General features: G+C 37.5%; 2 protein-coding genes across 10 annotated transcripts in view; one reads left to right on the forward strand and one right to left on the reverse strand.

Moving 5' to 3' along the window:
- TBC1D19 (TBC1 domain family member 19) overlaps window positions 1–20087 on the forward strand; it is a 145864-nt gene that overhangs the window by 76346 nt on the left and 49431 nt on the right. For all 8 annotated transcript variants that reach the window (XM_025887716.2, XM_073891500.1, XM_025887717.2 and 5 more), the window contains 2 exons: window positions 7188–7262; window positions 10493–10555. In XM_025887716.2, coding sequence (XP_025743501.1) covers window positions 7188–7262; window positions 10493–10555 — 138 coding nt within the window. The remainder of the gene's footprint in view (window positions 1–7187; window positions 7263–10492; window positions 10556–20087) is intronic.
- On the reverse strand, window positions 18223–18510 carry LOC112836053 (small ubiquitin-related modifier 2-like). Of its 2 annotated transcripts, XM_025887720.1 has the most exons (2): window positions 18357–18510; window positions 18223–18299 (listed from the first exon to the last, which is right to left on the reverse strand). In XM_025887720.1, the coding sequence occupies exons 1-2, from the start codon at window positions 18508–18510 to the stop codon at window positions 18223–18225; spliced, it is 231 nt and encodes a 76-aa protein (XP_025743505.1). The 2 variants fall into 2 exon arrangements, with proteins under 2 accessions (XP_025743505.1, XP_025743504.1); XM_025887719.1 differs by having other exon boundaries at window positions 18223–18510.

A 20087-nucleotide genomic window follows, 5' to 3' on the forward strand; every position in this document is an offset into this window, starting at 1 on the left:
GACATACCATAATCACCCAAAATCCAATGTTCACCTTAGGGTTCATCTTGGTGTTGTACATTCTAAGGGTTTGGACAAATGTATAATGACAGGTATTTATCCTTATAGTATCATACAGAGGATTTTCACTGCCCTAAAAATCCTCTGTGCTCCACCTATTCATCACTTCCCCTCCAACATGCTAGCAATTACTGATCTTTTTACTGTCTACATAATTATGCCTTTTCCAGAGTGTCACATAGTTGGAATCATATATTATGCAGCCTTTTCAGATTGGCTTCTTTCACATAGTAATATGCATTTAAAGTTCCTCCATGTCTTTTCATGACTTGGTGGTTCATTTCTTTTTAGTGCTGAATAATATTCCATTGTCTGGATATACCACAGTTTATCCATTAACCTGCTGAAGGACATCTTGGTTACTTTCAACTTTTGGCAACTATGCATAAAGCTGCTATAAACATGAATGTGCAAGTTTTTATGTGGACATAAATTTTCAACTCCTTTGGGTAGATACCAAGGAGCAAGATTGCTGGATTGTATGGTAACAGAATGTTTAGTCTTGTAAGAAACCACTAAATTGTCTTCCAAAGGGACTGTACCATTCTGCACTGCAACCAGCAATGAACACGAGTTCCTTTTGCTCCACCTCCACCAGCATTTGGTATTGTCAGTGTTCTAGGTTTGGGCCATTTTAGTAGGTGTGTAGTGGTATTTTGTTGTTTTAATTTGCATTTCCCTGATGACATATGATGTGGAGCATCTTTTCATATGCTCATTTGACAGCTGTACATCTTCTTCGTTGAGGTGTCTGTAAAGGTCTGTTAAGCTCTTTAGCCCATTTTTTAATTGAGTTGTTTGTTTTCTTATTGTTGAATTTTAAGAGTTTTTTTGTATATTTTGGATAACAGTTCTTTATCAGATGTATCTTTTACAAATATTTTCTCCTGGTCTGTGGCTTGTTTTCTCATTCTCTTAACATTGTCTTTTGCCGAGCACAAGTGTTTAATTTTAATGCAGCAAGCTTATCTGTTATTTCTTTTTATGAATCATGTCTTTGGTATTATATCTATTATACAAAGGCATCACCACATCTAAGGTCATCTCGGTTTTCTTCTATGTTATCTCCTATGAGTTTTATAGTTTTGCACTTTACACTTCGGTCTGTAATCCATTTTGAGTTAATTTTTATGACGGGTGTGAAGTCTGTATCTAGATTAATTTTTTTGTATGTGGATGTCCACTTATTCCATCATTTTTTGTGAAGATTGTTTTTTGTTTTTTTTACTCCCTCATATCTCCTTTGCTCTTTTATCAAAGATCAGTTGACTTTATTTATGTGGGTCTATTTCTGGAATCTGTATTTTGTCCCATTGATTTATTGGTCTCTTCTTTTGCCAATACCACATTGCCTTGATTACTATAGTTTTATAGTAAGTCTTGAAGTTCAGTAATATCAGCCCTCCAATTTTGTTCTTCTTCAATATTGTATTAGTTATTCAGGGTCTTTTACCTCTTTATATAGACTTTATTTATTTATTTTTTAAAGACTTTATTTATTTGACAGAGAGAGAGACAGCCAGAGAGAGAACACAAGCAGGAAGAGCAGGAGAGGGAGAAGCAGGCTTCCCGCAGAGCAGGATCCCAGGACCACGGGATCATGACCTGAGCCGAAGGCAGATGCCCAACCATCTGAGCCACCCAGGCGCCCTTTATATAGACTAAAATCTCCTCCTTCTCCTTCAATATTGTGTTAGCTATTTTGGGTTTTACCTCTTGATATAGACTTTAGAATCAGTTTGTTGATATGCACAAAATAATTATCTGGGATTTTGATTGGGATTGCATTGAATCTATAAATCAAGTTAGGACGAATGCACATCTTGAATCTTGACAATATTGAACATGGAACACCTCTCCACTTATTCAGTTTTTCTTTGATTTCATTCATCAGAATTTTGTGGTTTTGCTCATATAGATCTTATACATATTTTGTTAGATTTATACCTAAGTTGAAATTATTCTTTGGGGGGCTAATGTATATGATACTGTGTTTTTAATTTCAAATTCCCCTTGTTCATTTCTTGTATATACAAAAGTGATTGGCTTTTGTATATTAACGTTTTAACCTTGCAACCTTGCTATAATTGCTTATTAGTTCCAGGAGGTTTTTTTGTCAAATCTTTTGGATTTTCAACATAGACAGTCATATCATTTGCAAACAAAGAGTTTTATTTCTTCATTTTCAGCCCGTGTACCTTTTATTTCCTTTTCTTGTCTTACTGCACTAGCTAGAACTTCCATCATGATATTGAAAATGGTGGTGAGAAGCAACACACTTGCCTTGCACTTAATTTTAGGGGGAAGGTTTTGAGTTTCTCAGCATAAGGATTAACATTAGCTGTAAGTTTTTTGTAGATATTCTTGTTGAGAAAGTTGAGGAAGTTCCCCTCTAATTCTAATTTATGAGAGTTTTTATTATAAATGGATGTTGGATTTTATCAAATGCTTTCCTTTATTTATTGATTTAATCATTTTTTTTCCTTTTTAACCCATTGATGTGATAGATTACATTAATTGATTTTCGAACGTTGAACCAGCTTTAAAGACCTGTGGTAAATCTCATGTGGTCATGGTGTGCAATTCTTTTTATACGTTATTGGTTTCAGTTTTGCTAAAATTTTGTTGAGGATTTTTTTTTTTTTTTTTTGGTCTCCATGAGTGATATTGGTCTGTATTTTTCTTTTCTTGTGTTGTTTTTGTCTGTTTTTGGTATTAGGGTAATGCTGACCTTGTAGAATGAGTTAAGAAGTATTCCCCCGCTTCTGTTTTCTGACAGAGATTGTAGAGGATTGGTAGAATTTCTTTCTTAAACGTTTGGTAGTGAACCCCTCTGGGCTTAGTATTGTCTGTTTTGGAAGGTTATCCATTATTGAATCAATTACTTTAACAGTTATAGGCCTATTCAGGTTGTCTATTTCTTTTTGTGTGAATTTTGGCAAATTGTGTTGTTCATATAATTGGTCCATGTCACCTAGGTTATCAAATTTGTGGGTATACAGTTGTTTATAGTATTCCTTTATTATCCTTTTAATGTCCACAGGATCTGTAGTGACGTCTTCATTTTCATTTCTAATATTAGTGGTTTGTGTCATCTTTTTTCTTAGTTAGCCTGGCTAGAGGTTCATCAGTTTTATTGATCTTTTCAAAGAACCAACTTTTTTTTTAAAAGATTTTATTTATTTTAGAGGGAGAGAGAGAGCATGTGCATGCACATATGTGAGTGGGGAAGGGGTAGAGGAGAAGGGAAGGGAGAATCTCAAGCAGACTCCCCACCGAGTGCAGAGCCCAACATGGGGCTCAATCCCATGACTGTGAGATCATGACCTGAGTTGAAACCAAGAGTTGGATGCTTAGCCACCTGAGCCACCCAGGTGCCCCAGAACCAGTTTGGTTTTGACGATTTTTCTCTACTGATTTTCTGTTTTCAATTTCATTTATTTCTGCTCTAAATATTATGATTACTTTTTTCTGCTTGCTTTGGATTTAATTTGCTTTTCTTTTTCTGGTTTCCTAAGGTAGAAACTTAGATTATTGATTTTAGATTTTTCTTGTTTTCTAATATATTCATTCAATGCTTTTATAAATTTATCTTTAAGCACTACTTTCAGTGCATCCCACAAATTTTCATAAGTTGTTTTCATTTTCATTTAGTTCAAAATATTTTAAATTTATCTCGAGAGTTCTTGTTTGACCCGTGTGTATGTTGTTTAATGTTCAAGTATTCAGTCATTTTCCAGTTATCTTTCTGTTACTGGTTTCTAGCTTAATTCCGTTGTGATCTGAGAGCAGATGTTGTGTGATTTTCATTCTTTCAAGTTTGTTTAGGATGTTTTATGACCCAGAATTGGTCTGTCTTGGTGAATGGTCCATGTGAGCTTGAGAAGCATGTATATTCTGCTATTTTTGGGTGAAGTAATGTATAGATGTCCATTATATCCAGTTAATGGTGTTGTGTTCAACTTTATCCTTTACTGATTTTCTACCTGCTGAATCTGTCCATTTCTGATAGAGAAGTAATAAAGTTTTATTTCAATTGGAAATGTATGGTTCATTTAATAAATAATGTTGATAATTAACCATCTTCCTGAAAGAAAACAGACCTTTTGTTTATGACATATAAAAATAAGCTTCAGGTAGATTATAAATATTTAAATAAAAAGTAGCAATTTTAGAAAAAATAGAAAAATATTTGTATAAACATGTGATAGATTAGCCTTACCTAAGGCAAGCAAGAAAACCCAAAGCCATAAGGAATTTTTATTTTTTTATTTTTTTTAAAGATTTTTTTTTTTTTTTTGACAGAGAGACAGAGAGAGAATGAACACAAGCAGGTGGAGTGGGAGAGGGAGAAGCAGACTTTCTGCCGAGTAGAGAGCCCGACATGGGGCTCGATCCCAGGACACTAGGATCATGACCTGAGCTGAAGGCAAATGCTTAACGACTGAGCTACCCAGGCGCCCTGCCATAAGGAATTTCTTAAAAATTTGTCAATGTATGCCCTAAACAAGAATTAAACAACACTTTTTTTTTTGAAGAAAAGGTATTTGTAATACAAATGGCAAAGGGTTAATTCCTCACTATAAATAGCCCAAAAAATTAATAAAATAAATAAAATCGAATAGAAAAATAGGTAAATGTTATGAAAGGCAAATCATTGAAGTATAAATTCAAATGCCCCATAAGCATATGAGAGGATGTTCAACTTTATTGATATTTGGGAAAGTGCAAATTAACACAACAGTAAGACCCCATTTTTCATCCGTGAGAAAATTAAAAGAGGTAAGGATATAGGTAAGTTTTTGCTCTCATGTCTTGCTGGTGGGAATTTGAACTGATGATTTTTGGAAAATGATCAGGCAAACTGTAGTCCAGCTAATATATATATAAAACCTTCAGCCTACGTTCCTTCCTTTGCCAGTGTATCCCATAGATACAAAAGCACACATGTATAGGGATATTTATTACAGTGCTACTTGTAGTGACAAGCAACTTCAGTGTCTATAGGAGGATGATTAAATAAATGGTGATCTGTCTATGGCAGAGCTTTAAAAAATATTAAAGTATAGGTAGCTGTCAAGAAGAAAGATAGATGTATACCTATTAACATAGAGGGATGACCATGCTATATAGCTAAGTTAGAGAAGCTGAATAATGAGTATAGTGTGATTCCAGTTTATGTTTAAAAAATGAAAACTAAAACCCCTACATATAAGTATATATTTATACAAGCATAGAGAAAGTTATGGAAGAATACAAATTACAAATAATGTTACAAATACAATACAAATAACATTAGTTTCTTTGGGAAGGCAGAATGGGAAAAGGAAGGATTATTACCTTTTTCTTTATCCAGCTTTAGATTCTTTTACTTCTTTAATAGTCACGTATCAGTTTGTGATTTTAAATTTATTTGATTTTTAAAAAGAGGTATAACTCTAAACTTACTAGCTTTTCCACTCTAAAGTTTGTAGAAAACATTAAAGTATAATACTAGGCTCTTTGTCAGTTGTCAAGGATTGGTATTTGAATTAGGTACTGTTCCTGTCTTTAAGAATGTTCTTTTATGGGGCTCCTGGGTGGCTCAGTCGTTAAACGTCTGCCTTCAGCTCTGGTCATGCTCCTAGGGTCCTGGGATCAAGCCCTGCATCGGGCTCCCTGCTCAGCAGGAAGCCTGCTTCTCCTTCTCCCACTCCCCCTGCTTGTGTTCCTGCTCTCACTATCTCTCTCTCTGTCAAATAAATAAATAAAATCTTAAAAAAAAAAGAATGTTCTTTTATTCTAGTGAGAGAAATGGATTCAATAGATACAATGGAAGTTAAATCAAAACATCATAAATAAGAACAAAGTAAGGCTTTTTTATTAAAATTAAAATGACTAAAAATAGCCAGTAAATCTCCAGGTTATCTTTAGGCAAAAAGCACTTTGACCGAAACCAGAGAACTGTGCATTGAGCATCTTTCAAGATTAAGAAATCATATTTCAGGAAACATAGGGTCGGACACCATCCTGCCAAGGCAGCTGCTCACAACAGATATTCTTTGTCCCAAACGACCCTTTCCGTCACCTCTTACTTGTCTGAGGAAATGTCTTCAGAAAGAGTCATACAGGTTGGTGTGTACGAGTAGAGCCAAGCCGTGTTTGGATATGGGCAGAAACCAGGGCTAAAAGTGCCTGAAAGATGTTTGGAGGCATTGGGAGGAACACAAGGGCCAGCTAAAGCAATGAGGGATGATATTTCCATCTGTCTTTAAGACAACTATTATCCACTTGATCCTTACCTTCATTCTATTTTTTGAATGCCCTGATCAGCTACTAACCTGATGCTTAACTGGATTATAGTCTCAAATCCCTCCTCCCTCTTTCCCTATTTTTCCTTTTTCCTTTTTTCTCTCCTTTCCATCTCCCCTCTCTATCTTCTGTGTCTTACTCTCTATTAAATTAAACATTAGCCTAATCTTTTCACTGTGTACCATTAATCAGATTTTATGGTGTTATGGGACCATATTCTAATATTAAAAAAACCTGACTTCTTCATATGCTATGTGATTGCTTTTTACTAGCTGGGATGATTTAGGATCTTTAACCTTTTTATTTTATAATAATCTAGATATTAGAAAAGCATATAGAGTAGTTTTTGCATAGGTTCTAGGGCCTGGTTTCCTGGGATCAAAGCTTACTATCTTTGTGGACTTGGACAGCAAGTTGTTTTTTTCTCTGGATCTGTTTCTGAAATATAATTGGGAATAATAATCACTGAACTATTTTATTTTGTTGGTATGGGATTAAATGAGTTAACCCATGTATGGGTTAATAAACAGTTTCTGGCATCTAATAATTAATAAATATTATTGTATTTGCTATTAAAGTTAAATAATGGTTAATCAGTTTAGCAAACATTGATTGAATACCCACCAGGTGCCCAGATCTTATCCTAAGTTGATGGGATTAGGTATATTTATTGAGTATCTACTACTGGCCAGGCATGGCAATATAGAAGTGAATAAAATGAAGTCCTCTTGGTGTTTATGATAGTATTAATGATTATTATTTATTAAAATTTGAGGCTGACTTTATAAATTTGATTGACCTTTAATTTTGTTTGCTTGTTTTACTTTTAAATCTAGGATATCTTATATTATGAGCAGCTTAAGACCAATGTGATACAACATGACCTTTTGGTGGACAGTCTAATCTATAAAGTAAGTGAAGGTGTACATAGTTTTTTCATTTCAGTAATATCATTAAACAATTATTGTGAGTCTTTAACATACAGGACCTGTGCTTTGTATGATCATACATGTTAACCTTGAAAAATAATTGTAAGTGATCATTGTACTTGTAAAGGTAAGGTTCATTTTCAAAATTTGTAGTCTCCAGTCAATATTATCCTCCTTCCCTTTGAAGCTGTCTTCATGATTCTTTCCTGATACTCTCATTTTTGACTAAAAGAATGATAAACATTTCCACACAAACCAAATAAAAATTCAACTGAAAGAAAAATCAGACTATATTTTTCAGAGTCAAAATCAGACTAATATTTTTATCTTATTTATCTCATGATTCTTTAGGGCCTACTTGCTTATTCTCTTGTATTGAATTCATTTTTATTTTTAGTTTTTTGTAGTTTTAGACATCTGGTCAAGCACGTCTCAAGGTTTATGATAGGGATACGTTGAGTTTTTGTCTCCAGGCATCTGATACTGAGTTGAGGGTTGAGATGTAGATGGTATAAGCATGATACAGGATATGCCTGATTCTGGATTAATAATTGGGCTATTTAAAAGACTTGGATTTTTAATTTAGGACTTGTAAGATAGAGAAGAAGGACATGTTATTTCAGGCCTCACAAATGGGAGAGAGAAAATTACACATTGAGGACCTGAAGATTTTTATGGGTGGAAAGTGACCAAGGTTAATAACAACACCTGGTGTTTAATGACTGTCTACCATGTGCCATACAGTGTTTCAAACTCTTCACATAGATTGTCCTTAATCCTGAAAACTACCTTAAGAGTATCAGATACCAGCATTTAGGTATCATTTATAGATAAATGTACCTTTTTTTTTCCCCTGGGAAAAAGCCTTACATTCAGTAAAATCATACATTAAAGATAATAGAGTTTATGGGAAAAATAGTGTTGGGGTAGCTTTTGCAACTTTGTAGCCGGAGCACGAACAAAAACAATTATTGATAGTTTGGAAGATGAATTGGACAGCTCCAGCAGGCTACTCCTGCAGGAGCTATTAAAAATGTACAAATATAATGAAGTAGAAGTGCTAACAGAATGCAGGTGGAAGTGGTATACTGAGCCCCTGGGGCTGCTGTTAAGGTGGGCACAAGAGGAAGCACCTAGGGGAGATGTGTGGGCCAGGGGTGCGCCTGTCTGGAGAGGGAGCCCCTCAAACAGTCATTTGTTTTTAATTTTCTTGAAATGCAATTATAAGGGCTCATGCCTGTGCAGCAGCTGAGCTGAGGGCATTTTTCCTTTCTTGTTGGAGGTTGTAATTCTACTCTTGCAATTTTGGCACCCCCAGTAAAAGAAAAGCTGCATGTGAACCAACACAATTTCCATGTTATAACAGATATCGTTCCCTTACCCCCCCAGCCACATATTGACATGTGTTATAGCAAAATAGGAAGTACTGTTGTTTTACCATTTTACAGATGAGGGAACTGAAGTAAAGAAAGATTAGAGAAATTAGTTAAATTCACATATTAAGTAGCAAAGTCAAGATTTGAATGTAGATAACTTCACAACCATACTTTTTAAATCACTATTCACTACAGGAAGCAAAGTCTTGACATTCTCAGAAGTTTTACATAGGTTTGGATCACAGGTACTATTTATTGTTAACTGAGGTCAAACAGTCGTGCTCGGGATTATTTTAGCACTAGCGTTAAGAGATCTTTTGAGCTTTCAGACCTTTCAACCATTTTTCTATTCAAATGAAGAAGACTCACAAGGGAAGAAGTTCAGAAAGTCAGGGAGGGCTAGCATGAGAATTCTCTTTGCTGCCAAGATGAATTTCAGTTTGAATCAGTAAAGGAAGAGGTAAACAGTCTGTATCTGAAAAATTAAATGTAAGTTTTAGTAGAATCAATCCTGACAGTCCACAGCTTGAGTATTTTTAGGAAGATATCTGTCTCTGGTTGTTCCTGATTTGTGTGTGTTGAGCTTCGCTGATCTTTTTGGAGCAACTCCAAATGTTATTAAAGTCAGCTTTGGAGAGAATGGGCATTTAAAAAAATTTTTTGAAGTTTCATTACAACCCCCTATGGCAAAGACTAATTTTTAATTTAACTGAAAATAAAGTAAAATTATGTTAGTAGTTGAAGGAATGGTTGGAACAAGGCAATACTAAATTAGAACATCACCAAACCCTCCCTAAGCCAAATTATTCAATGTTTTCTCTGGACTGTACTTTTTTTTCCCACAAAGTTGCCTTGTATCCACACTTTCTACAGTTTTGTACCACTTACTGTGACCTGACAGTTTATGCCAGTGTTTCTCAACCTTTTCTTCATTATTAGCTCCCTGAAGAGAAAAATTAATTTTTCTCTAATATAAAAAATTAAATATCAAAGAGTAAGATTTGGGGGTCTATAAACCATTGTAATATGTGAAATTTTTTGGCCTTGAAGAACTAATTCTCACCCCCTTAGAGGTAATATCATCCCTATTGAGAATGCATGACCTCTCCTTCTACCCATATTGTCTTCTGACTTGGAAGACTGACCCCTTTCTTTTCTCTTAATTTGTGTCTTTAAGCTTTTCTAGACTTAGCACATATTCACTACCTCCAGAATCATCCATAATTCATTTCATCCTCCCTTGATTGCTGCTATACTCAACGGCCTGGTTGAAATTCATAGGTTGAGCAATATTATCTTGAATTTCTTTAATATTTCTTTATAATTGTTCCCATATTTCTGTGGTGAGATTATAGACTTCTTGAAGATAAACAGTTGTTTGTGGGGTAATATGCAATGACCTGCAAATGAATAATCACAATGGTATGGAAGATGTTTGGTATTTCAAGGGAATGGCAAGAATGTGAACTTGAACAGTAGAGGATGATTTTGGAACAGTAATTTGGGGCCAGCTTGCTATGGTTTCTTCTGGATGTTATGATTGCATCTGCTTTTCCAACTTTAAAACACTTAAATATTAGATTAAAAGAAGATAAAAATTAAAATAAATAATAAGGAATTACTAACGGAACCTAAAAAGTTGTGGGCAATTTGAGGTCCAGTAATGTATATATATTAGTCAAGTAAATTTATACAGTGATGAAATCTAATTGAGACATTTCTAATCATACATAAGTAAAATCATTACAGTGTTATTTCTAAATAATGCATTTATGTCATAGCACTATAGACATATTCCTTTAGGTTCTTTTCAGTACTCTCTACCTTTAATTATAGGATGTGAAGTTGACAGCAAGCAATGATGATTATTATTTTGTATTTGAAGATTATTTATATCAGGTAAGTTGAAAAATCAAAACATATAATGTTCTTATTTTAAGTGCTCTAATTCATCATACTTTAGGAGATATCTCTGTTTTTAACTGAATCCTCCTGAAATCTAAATCATGTTTGTTTTTTATCAAATATTCTCAGTTTAGAATAAGGTTAACTTTTGTTCTTACGTGGAATTGGGTGGGAGAATAAGAGTTCTCAAATGAGTGTTTAGACTGTTTCTTTTGGTCATATTTGCTATGACTAGGAGAGGTATAGGCACAGATTCTTAAATTGGGTGTTAAATACATACTTAAGCCATCCCAAGATGTTTAGAAAAAGCATTTTACATGACACTTTTCTATTAAAAGTATTGAATAAATAATTAAATGTTTTTAAATCAGTTTCAGGTGTCTTGTTTATTCTTTGATCATCTCATATGCTGATGTTGTAGATGTTTGGGTCCTTACCTAAGTCTTTTTCATATCTACTAAAATTAAAACATTGTATCATAAATAGAAAATGTGTAATTTATATAGAATTGCCTAGATGATATTCTTTTTTAAAAGATCACAAATATATGTTAATAATTTTATTTTGAGTGTCAGTATAAATGTCACGGTGAAAATATCTAGTTTCCACGTACTCATTTCAGCTTGGGTAAATATAAATCAGTTCCAGTTGTTTGGATTAACAGATTTCTGTTGGTAATAGTGGTAGTAGTATGCGTCTGTTTAAGAAAAAGAGTTAAAAAGGAATCTCTCAAAGTTTATTTATTCAAAGCACTGAAATCCAAAGACTTTATTGATAAAATTAAATTTTGAAATAACCTTAGAAACAAATTTAAGAGGATTTTAATGATTTCACATATGTGATTAATTTTTTATTTTACAAAAAATAGTAAGGATTTAAAATTCCATTTTTAATGTAAAGTCAGTTATTTAAAATTTAGAAAATACAAAAATCTGAAAGTTTACTTATGTCACCAGTATGTATACCCAGTGTCTAATTGTTAGTAATCAGTAAAATTCTGAATATATGGGTAAAGTTAACATTTCATTTATATATTAGTGTTATTTTACTGATGACCTCTAAACTTAAGAAAATTGAGTGGATATTAGCACTTTTGGAATTATGGAACCATCCCCAGCAGAAAACTGGTGAAAAATTATTTTAAAAACAAAAATATTTTAAGTATCTGAAAATGGTCCTAAGGTCATACATCAAATCAGAAAAAAAAGAAAATTATTCAAGAGAAGCTACTAAATCCCAGTAAGAACAGTCTGTGACACTTGAGCCAAGACACACTCTCTCCTTCCCCTCACCCCCAGATCAACAAGACAGAAGCTTCAGTTCATCTGAGTGTGACCAAGAAGATGGGGTTCCCTTTCCCTTTAACTTCCAGTCAAGGGCTACACTAGCTCTATAGAAGGTGTAGGTAGCCAGTATTTCTCATATCCTTTAGCTCTTTGTTGCAGATGCTAAATTCCAGAATATTGCTGCCAAGAAGTCAGAAGCTCCCTTCTTCCACCTATCCTCCACTCATAGGGTAGGCCTCTGCCCCAAATGCTCTGCCTGCTCTCAATAGGCTGAGAACACTGGGGCCCCACTTCCCTCACCCCAGTTTGCTCATAGGGTGGCAGTTCCTCACTGGGAGAGGCAAGCTGAGAACACCAGAAGTTTACTGTCCCCAACCAATGTCCTCAGAAATCAGAAGTGGGCCACAGTCCTACTCCTAGGTCCGGAGTGGTAACTCAGAGATTTTGTCCAGGGACATAAGAAAAGCGACCAATGAAGCTGTCCACAAAGAACTGACTTTAAATGGAATGTGGGAAAGTTCAAGTTTAATGGGCTTCTCTAAAACAATGGAGATTTTAATGATAGGCAATTAAGAGGAGGCAATTAGCTTCATGAGAGTAGCGAGCTAAAACTACAAGCCACCTAGTTTACCAGAGACACCAGAGAAGGAGACAGCTGGGAGCCTTGCCTGGGTAATAACAAATTTCAAAGACTGGCCTCAAAAATGACTTCTGTAAAGGATTCAAAATTTAATTGTATCTGACTGTGGTACAATTTATACCCGAGAACGTTGTTGAAAACAGTAGAGCAATCACCTGGCAGTTAGTGGAGCTGAACATCTGGTTGTGATACGGGAGGGGGGGTGGGCAGAAAGCTTAGCAGAGAGGTCAGAGAGAGAGACGATTAAAGAGAGCCCTGCTAAAACTTGTGTCATCGAGGAGTGACTGTACCCACAAGGCTGCATCCTCTGACATACATCAGAGGCTTCACACTGTGAGAGAAATGAACCTCAATAAGATATTTCAACCAAGTCAGCAAACAAATAAGCAAACTCATGTTTGATGGAGTCTCATTTATTTTTGCTTTTGTTCCTTGTGCTTTTGGCATCATATCCAAGAAATCACTGCCAAGACCAATGTCAAGGAGATTTTCTTTATGTTTTCTTCTAGGAGTTTTATGGATCAGGTCTTAAATTTAAGTCTTTAATCCATTTTAAGTTTACTTTTGTGAGTGATGTGATATAGGGGTCTAATTCCATTCTTCTGTATGTGAATATCCTGTTTTCCCTGCACCATTTATTGACGTACTATCCTTTCTGCATTGAGTATTCCTGGCTCCCTTGTCAAATATGAGTTGACTGTATATGCAGGGGTTTATTTCTGTGCTCTTGATTCTGTTCCATTGATCTCTGTGTCTGTTTTTATGCCAGTACCATAAGGTTTTGATTACTGTAGCTTTGAAGTGTACTTTGAAATCAGGAAGTGTAATGCCTCCAGCTTTGTTGTTCTTTCTCAAGACTGCTGTAGCTATTCAGGGTCCTTCACATGTTTTTACAAGCTTTAGGATCTGTTTTTCTGTTTCTGTGAAAAATGCCATTGGAATTTTGATAGGGATTGCATTAAATCTGTAGATGGCTTTTGATAATATCGACATTTCAACAATGTTATTTCTTCTGATCCATGAACACGGAGATTTTTTTCCATTTGTGTCTTCTTCAATTTCTTTCATCAAAGTCTTATACTTATCAGTGTAGATCGTTCACCTCCTTGGGTAAATTTATTCCTTAGCATCTTATTTTTGGATGTTATTGTGGGGATGGAATTATTGGGTGTTTTTTTTTTAAGCTGTTTTGTTATTAATATATAGAAATGCAACTGTTGGGCGCCTGGGTGGCTCAGTCGGTTTAAGTGTCTGCCTTCAGCTCAGGTCATGATCTCAGGGTCCTGGGATTGAGCCCTGTGTTGGGCTCCCTGCTCAGTGGGGAGTCTGCTTTTCCCCCTCCCTCTGCCACTCTCTCATGCTCTCTCTCTGTCTCTCAAATAAATAAATATCTTTAAAAAAAAAATGCAACTGTTTTCTGATGTTGGTTTTACATCCTGCAACTTTACTGAATTGGTTGATTAGTTAGTTCTAGCAGCTTTTTAGTGGAGTCTTTAGGATTTTTATGTATATAAGTTCATATTGATGCAGGTGGGTCTGGTCTGAGGACTCAGAGGGGGTCCCACTGGACCGGCCTAGAGGGTCCTTGGCTTCACACAGGATGGAAGTCAAACATGAGCCAGCAGGAGGTGAAAGCAGAGTTTATTGAAGGTATAGAGAGCAGATACAGATGGAGTATCTGGGAGACTCAGAAAGGAAAAGAGGGCGTCTTTGCTTGGGGTCTGAGGTTTTTATTGATGATTGTGGTCTGGTGCATGTGTCTTCTCAGGCATCCAAGAACCGATCAGAATGAAGACAGGGTCCAGGTGTCCATCATAAGTCACTTATTCCCTGGAGCCTGGGGGTCTTGGCATCAAGGTGTTTAGTGACAGTGGTCTATAATGTGCACATAATGGCCTCACCTGGTCATTCCTTAGATGGTATCTGTTGTGCTAGAAGACTCCAAAGAAATCATTAACTCCTCATCCCTTATGAGGAGTACATACATTAAGGTATGTGTAGGGCAGGGGTGCAGGTCCTAGCAAGAATAGAAGCCAGAAAAAGAAGCAAAGGGGAAAAAAAAAAAAAGCCAAACCTTTTTTTTTTTTTTTCCTCATGGGGTCCCCTTCGATTTCCCTGTCTCATTCCCTGCTATGGGATTTTCATTCTCGTATTCTTAAGGGGTGTTGAAGGGCGAAGGTCTCATCTTCTGTAGCTTCTTCAGGCTGAAAGGGATTGTAGACCCTGCCTATTGGAACGCATAAAAATCCCGATTAAATGAAGGGCCCCTACTTGTAGATTGTCAAAGATGTTCATGAGGCCTCATCATTAAAATAGAACGCCTCCTAGAGAATATCCGTTCTGATAATTTTTCTGACATACTTATGCAGAACATGCAACAACAATAGCTCCCACAGCAAAGCAAAAGCCCTAGCAGAACTATTGCTACTACTAGTAAAAGAAGTTTTTTCCACCAAGACCATCCGTTTCCACTAAACCAGGAATAAATCCAATCATTGAGGGAACTAGAGGAGTCAGACATTGCTTCAATTTGGTTGTGCATGTCTGATAAAAGTTTAGATACATTAGCTGAGTTATCTGGGATATATACACAACATTCAGTCTTAATGATAGCACAGGTTCCTCCTTGAGCTGCTGTTATTATGTCTAAGGCCATCCTATTTTGTAATACAGCCTTTCTCATTAATGCAACTTCAGAATTTAACAGGCTGAGTGCATGCATAGTATCATTAAGGGCGTGTGTGGTATAGTTTGTGAGGGCCTCTATGTGCCAGATTATGTCTTCTATTCCCAGTTGGGGCAGGAAAATACCTAACAGGTGATCATACCAGTGGAAGACTGACCGTGTCCAGCGATGGAGTAGATGGGGATAATTTGCAGGCATAGATAATTTTTTACGCAATCTACCCTGCATCCAGGGAAAACCCAGGGTACAACGCCCTATCCATCCAGGGGGTAGCCAAGGCCACAAATTTGTGCCACATAGCCATTGAGTTCCATTGGGTGCTAACCATCTGATGCCTGGTCGTCTTATCCAATCAGTAGCAAACCAGTCAGTTGCTTGTAAAACAATGATATGGGTACAAGCTCCTGGGGAGAGCCATCCTAATTCACGGGTGCTATTAGGCCAGGCATCATAGGTGTGATTTCTTTGCTCCCAACATAAAAGAGCTTTCTGGTTTAATTGGCCTATGGTAGGAGTAAGCCACATAAATTCATCCCATACTTGAAAATAGCCATCCTCGGTATATCTCATATTATTAGGCTTAGTTGTTCCCCACAATGCTTCCTTATTTTCCATCTTAGAGTTGGCATATTCAGTCATGATTTTGGCAGTTTGGGGGTAGGAAAAAGGTCTTTTATGGCCTGGAGAATTCCAGGTAATATTTACCATAGGCCAACAAGAAACATTGCCGTTAGTGATAGAGATGTCCCTATAGATGCTTGTATTTGGCTGGAAAACCATATCTTTTACATATTGGTGTAAGTAATGCCAATCTTTGCCTTGTAAAGGAGAAACCCACCATGGGAGGCCTGAGGTGCTGGATAAAGGGAGGAGGCCACAAATCCAGCAGGAACTTTTCTGTAAACTGTCAGCGTAGTGTTGAGCCCATTGCAAAAATAAATTGGGGCCATTAGCTTTTCCTAGAGATAGGTAAGTAAAGAGTAAATTTAGAAAAGTGAAAGATTTTAAAAGCGCCATCAAGCCTTACTTATTGGTCCTTCAGAGCAGCAACTTTAGTCTTTTCCTCAGGTTCACAGGCATGGGTGGATGCTGGGAGCTTCAGGTAGACACTGCAGCAGTATTTTCTTGAAAAGATAGTTTAATTCGTTGACAGGCTCACAGGCATATGTGTCCCCTTCTTCCCTTGGAGGCGGTATCAAAGTTGGCTCCTGCAGAGACTCAGGAGAGATAGGTTTGATTCTGGACAAGTGAACCCAGCTCAAGAGACCTTTTAAGTCTTACTGCTGTGGGGGTGCTGAGTAAAAGCTGATAGGGCCCTTTCCCACCTTGGTTTGAGCTCATCTTCTGGTGACCCCCTTTTCCATGTTTTTAATGATCTCTTGCTCCCTGATGGCATTGGCACAGACTGCTTGTCTTCAGTGGGGCTTGGAAGTACTTTATTTCCATACTTTTGGAGAGACTAGTGCTTTACCCAGACTAGGAATGTATTTTAAAATTTGATTGGTTTCCTCAGCAAACCATAAAGTTGCAGTGAGAAAAGGTCTTCCATATGTCATTTCAAAGGGGTTCAATTTAAGTGGCTCCCCTTTGGAGCCACTCTTGTTCTTTTTTTTTTTTTAAGATTTTATTTATTTATTTGAGAGAGAGAATGAGAAATAGCACGAGAGGGAAGAGGGTCAGAGGGAGAAGCAGACTCCCTGCTGAGCAGGGAGCCCAATGTGGGACTCGATCCCGGGACTCCAAGATCATGACCTGAGCCGAAGGCAGTCGCTCAACCAACTGAGCCACCCAGGCGCCCAAAGAGCCACTCTCGTTCTGAGTAAAGCAATCAGCAGCAGTTTATACCATGTTTCATGAGTTTCTCGACAGAGTTTTGCCAAAGTTCGTTTAAAGATGTGGTTCATTTTGTCCACTTTTCCTGAAGATTGAGGCCTCCATGAGAGATGAAGTTAATAGCAGATCCCTAGGGTCACTGATAATTGTGTTATTTTAGCAGTGAAAGAGGGTCCATTATCACTTTGCAGACTCCAGAGAAGTCCAAACCTAGGTATGACTTCCTTTAAAAAGGTCTTAGAAACCTCTAAAGCCCTGTCTGTTCTAATAGGGAAGGCCTCTACCTCCCCTGTCAATGTATCCACATAAACCAGCAGATACTTCTATCCCAGAGAGGGTGGCATTTGAGTGAAGTCAGTTGGCCAATCTTCCCCATGGTAAGTGCCTCTCTATTGAACTGGCTCAGTTCAAAGGAGAGGCTTAGGATGGGGCCCTGCGTGACTTCTGACACAGATCTCACATGCCCTGGTAACTTCTCTTAGAGTTTTGGCTAGATTCTTTCCTCTGAATACTTGCTGCAATCGATTTTCCATAGTGTCTCTGCCAAAGTGAGTGGAGTCATGTATTTGCTGCTTTTCTTTTTTTTTTTTTTCATTTTAAACAAGAAGTTTATTTAAACAACAAGACACTTGAAAGGAAAACAATCTAGGATTCATTTCTTTTAGAGTAATTTATCCTCACTTAAAGACAGATTATCTTACATGTAATGGCTACATACAAAAAAGTTATAAAATTGTCCTTGGTTTTACAATGATAAATGAAAAACATTAAAATTCTCCAGTCAAACAAGGTATGCAAAGATTTTTATGTTGTTCTTTTTTTGTTAAACCGTGAAAGCAAAACAACTTGCTGGAATATAAAGGTAAGAGCTGACTGAGCATGCCACAAATGGAAAGAGGGGGTAGTCTCACAGAACCGGTATTTTCCCCTATCCCATCTCCATTTGATGTTGATCAAAACATACCATTGGCCATTTAGTTAAAAAAAAAAAAAAGGGCAGTTGTGCTTGTGCACATATATAGTTACTTTATGTCCACCAAGGGAAGGGGGAGGGGAAAATGAAAGACAAGGGCAGGGGGGAGGGGAAAATGAAAGAACAGAGAAAACTATGCTGCAGTAGTCAGGGTGTGGTGGGACCAAATTGTGGTTTTCTACCTGAGAAGGTCTTCTTGATCCGGAGGAACAGGGTCCTGGAGTAAAGTAGCGAGTTCTCTTTCTAGTAGACGCCTCCTGTCTGCTGCTGGAACACATCAATTATATCTTCATCCTGCATCTCCAGCAGCGCCGGCGTGTCTGTTTCCTTGATCGGGTGCCCGTCAAATCGGAACCTGACCTGCGTCACGGACAGACCCTGTCGTTCACAGTAGGCTTTCATCAGTTTACTAAGTAGCGTATGCCTCTTAATCTTAAAGTACACCAGAGAACCATCCTGCCCCGCCACCTTCAAATGAATATGATTGTTGTTCTCAGTCGTGACTTCTTCCTTGGGCTTTTCCTCAGCCATGGCGAGCACTGGAGTCTCCTCAGCTGCCGCTTCACCAAAGAGGTGCCAGGTCCACACCGAGCGAGCACACAAGCAGCCCCGGGAGTGGCAGAAGAAGGCTCAGTTATTTTCCATTGCAATGCCTTGGGGAGTACATATTTGTTATTTAATATATACCATCCCAGTCGATTTCAGATCCCTTCTGTAAGGCCCATTGAGCCTCAGAGGGAGTATAGTTCGGGCTTCTTTCTTGCAGAGGACCTTCTGGAAGCTAAAACCTGTGTAGCAAGCTCTTTCTTCCTTGCTGCCCCTTTTGCTATTCTTTCCGCAAAATCGTTTCCTTTGCTCCTTATTGTTTGGTCTCTTTGGTGTCCTTTACCATGTACAACTGGCTCCTCCCAAGGAAGCTGTACAGCCTCTAATAATGTTAAAATTTTCCCTTTATGTTTCATAGGGGAGATTTTTGAATTTGATAGTACCCCTTTCCAGATGGCTGGAGGGGCATGAAATATTAAGAGGCCATATTTAGAATCAGGACATATATTTAACTTTAACCCTTTACCTAGTCGTAGTGCTCAGATTAAAGCAAACAGTTCGGGCCTTTGTGCTGAAGTATGGGGAGGGAAAGCTTGTGCCTCAGTTATCTCCTGTAGGCTGACAATAGTACATCCGATTTTTCTGGTTCCCTCATGCATAAAGCTACTTCCATCTGTAAACCATTCGGCCTCTGGATTGGGCAAAGGTTTGTCCTTTAAATCGGTCCTACTTGAATACACTTATTTTTCAGTGTCCACACTGAAAAAGCAGGTACCTGCTTGCCTTCATCAGGTAATAGAGGAGCTGGGTTTAAGCCTCCACACACCTGGAGGGTTAGTTACATCAGGGGTAGCAAGGAGGAGGGCTTGATACCTCAGTAATCTCTCTCCTGTTAAGCATTCATGCCCTTTGGCTTCTAAAACCCCTTGGACTTGATGTGGGATCCTGACATCCAGATGTTTTCCTAGAGTAAATATGCTAGCTTCTCCAACTAGGTGGGTGGTCACAGCCACTGCTGGTAAACATCCTGGCCATCCTTCTGCTACCAGATCTAATTGTTTGGAGAAAGAAGCTACTGGGCTAGGAACAGATCTGAGTTTTTGAGTTGGGACACACAAGGCTATTCCTGTCCTTTCTCAGACATATGAGGTGAAGGATTTTTTCCAGGTTTGGGAGCCCCAAGACAGGAGCAGTGCTCAGTTTTTCTTTCATACCTTTGAAGTCTTGGTGGCAATCATCATTCCATTCCAGGGGTTCTAAATCACTTCCTTGTAATGCTTTATAAAAGGATTTGGCCATAAGGCTAAACCCTGGAATCCAAATGCAACAAAAGCCTAGCATGCTTAAGAAGGTTCTTAACTGCCTGTTGTTTGTGGTACTAAAATATTCAGTATGGCTGATTTTCTGTCCTGGCCAGTGTCCGTGCCCCTGGAGTGAGGACATAGCCCAGGTATTGAACCTTCTCCTTAGAAGTCTGGGTTTTCTGGGGAGGTACTCTGTATCCCCATTGTCCTAAAAGTTAAGGGTGAGGGTTGTATTTTCATCAGAATCCTCTTTTGTAG

The sequence above is a fragment of the Callorhinus ursinus genome, unplaced genomic scaffold (genome assembly GCF_003265705.2).
Source record: "Callorhinus ursinus isolate GAN/ISIS: 27379988/994484 unplaced genomic scaffold, GSC_fseal_2.0 scaffold4, whole genome shotgun sequence".
Taxonomy (NCBI): Eukaryota; Metazoa; Chordata; class Mammalia; order Carnivora; family Otariidae; genus Callorhinus; species Callorhinus ursinus.

What these genes read in the sequence shown, in the direction of transcription:
- LOC112836053 (XM_025887719.1), bottom strand. Translation starts at nt 18,510, where the DNA reads ATGGCTGAGGAAAAGCCCAAGGAAGAAGTCACGACTGAGAACAACAAT.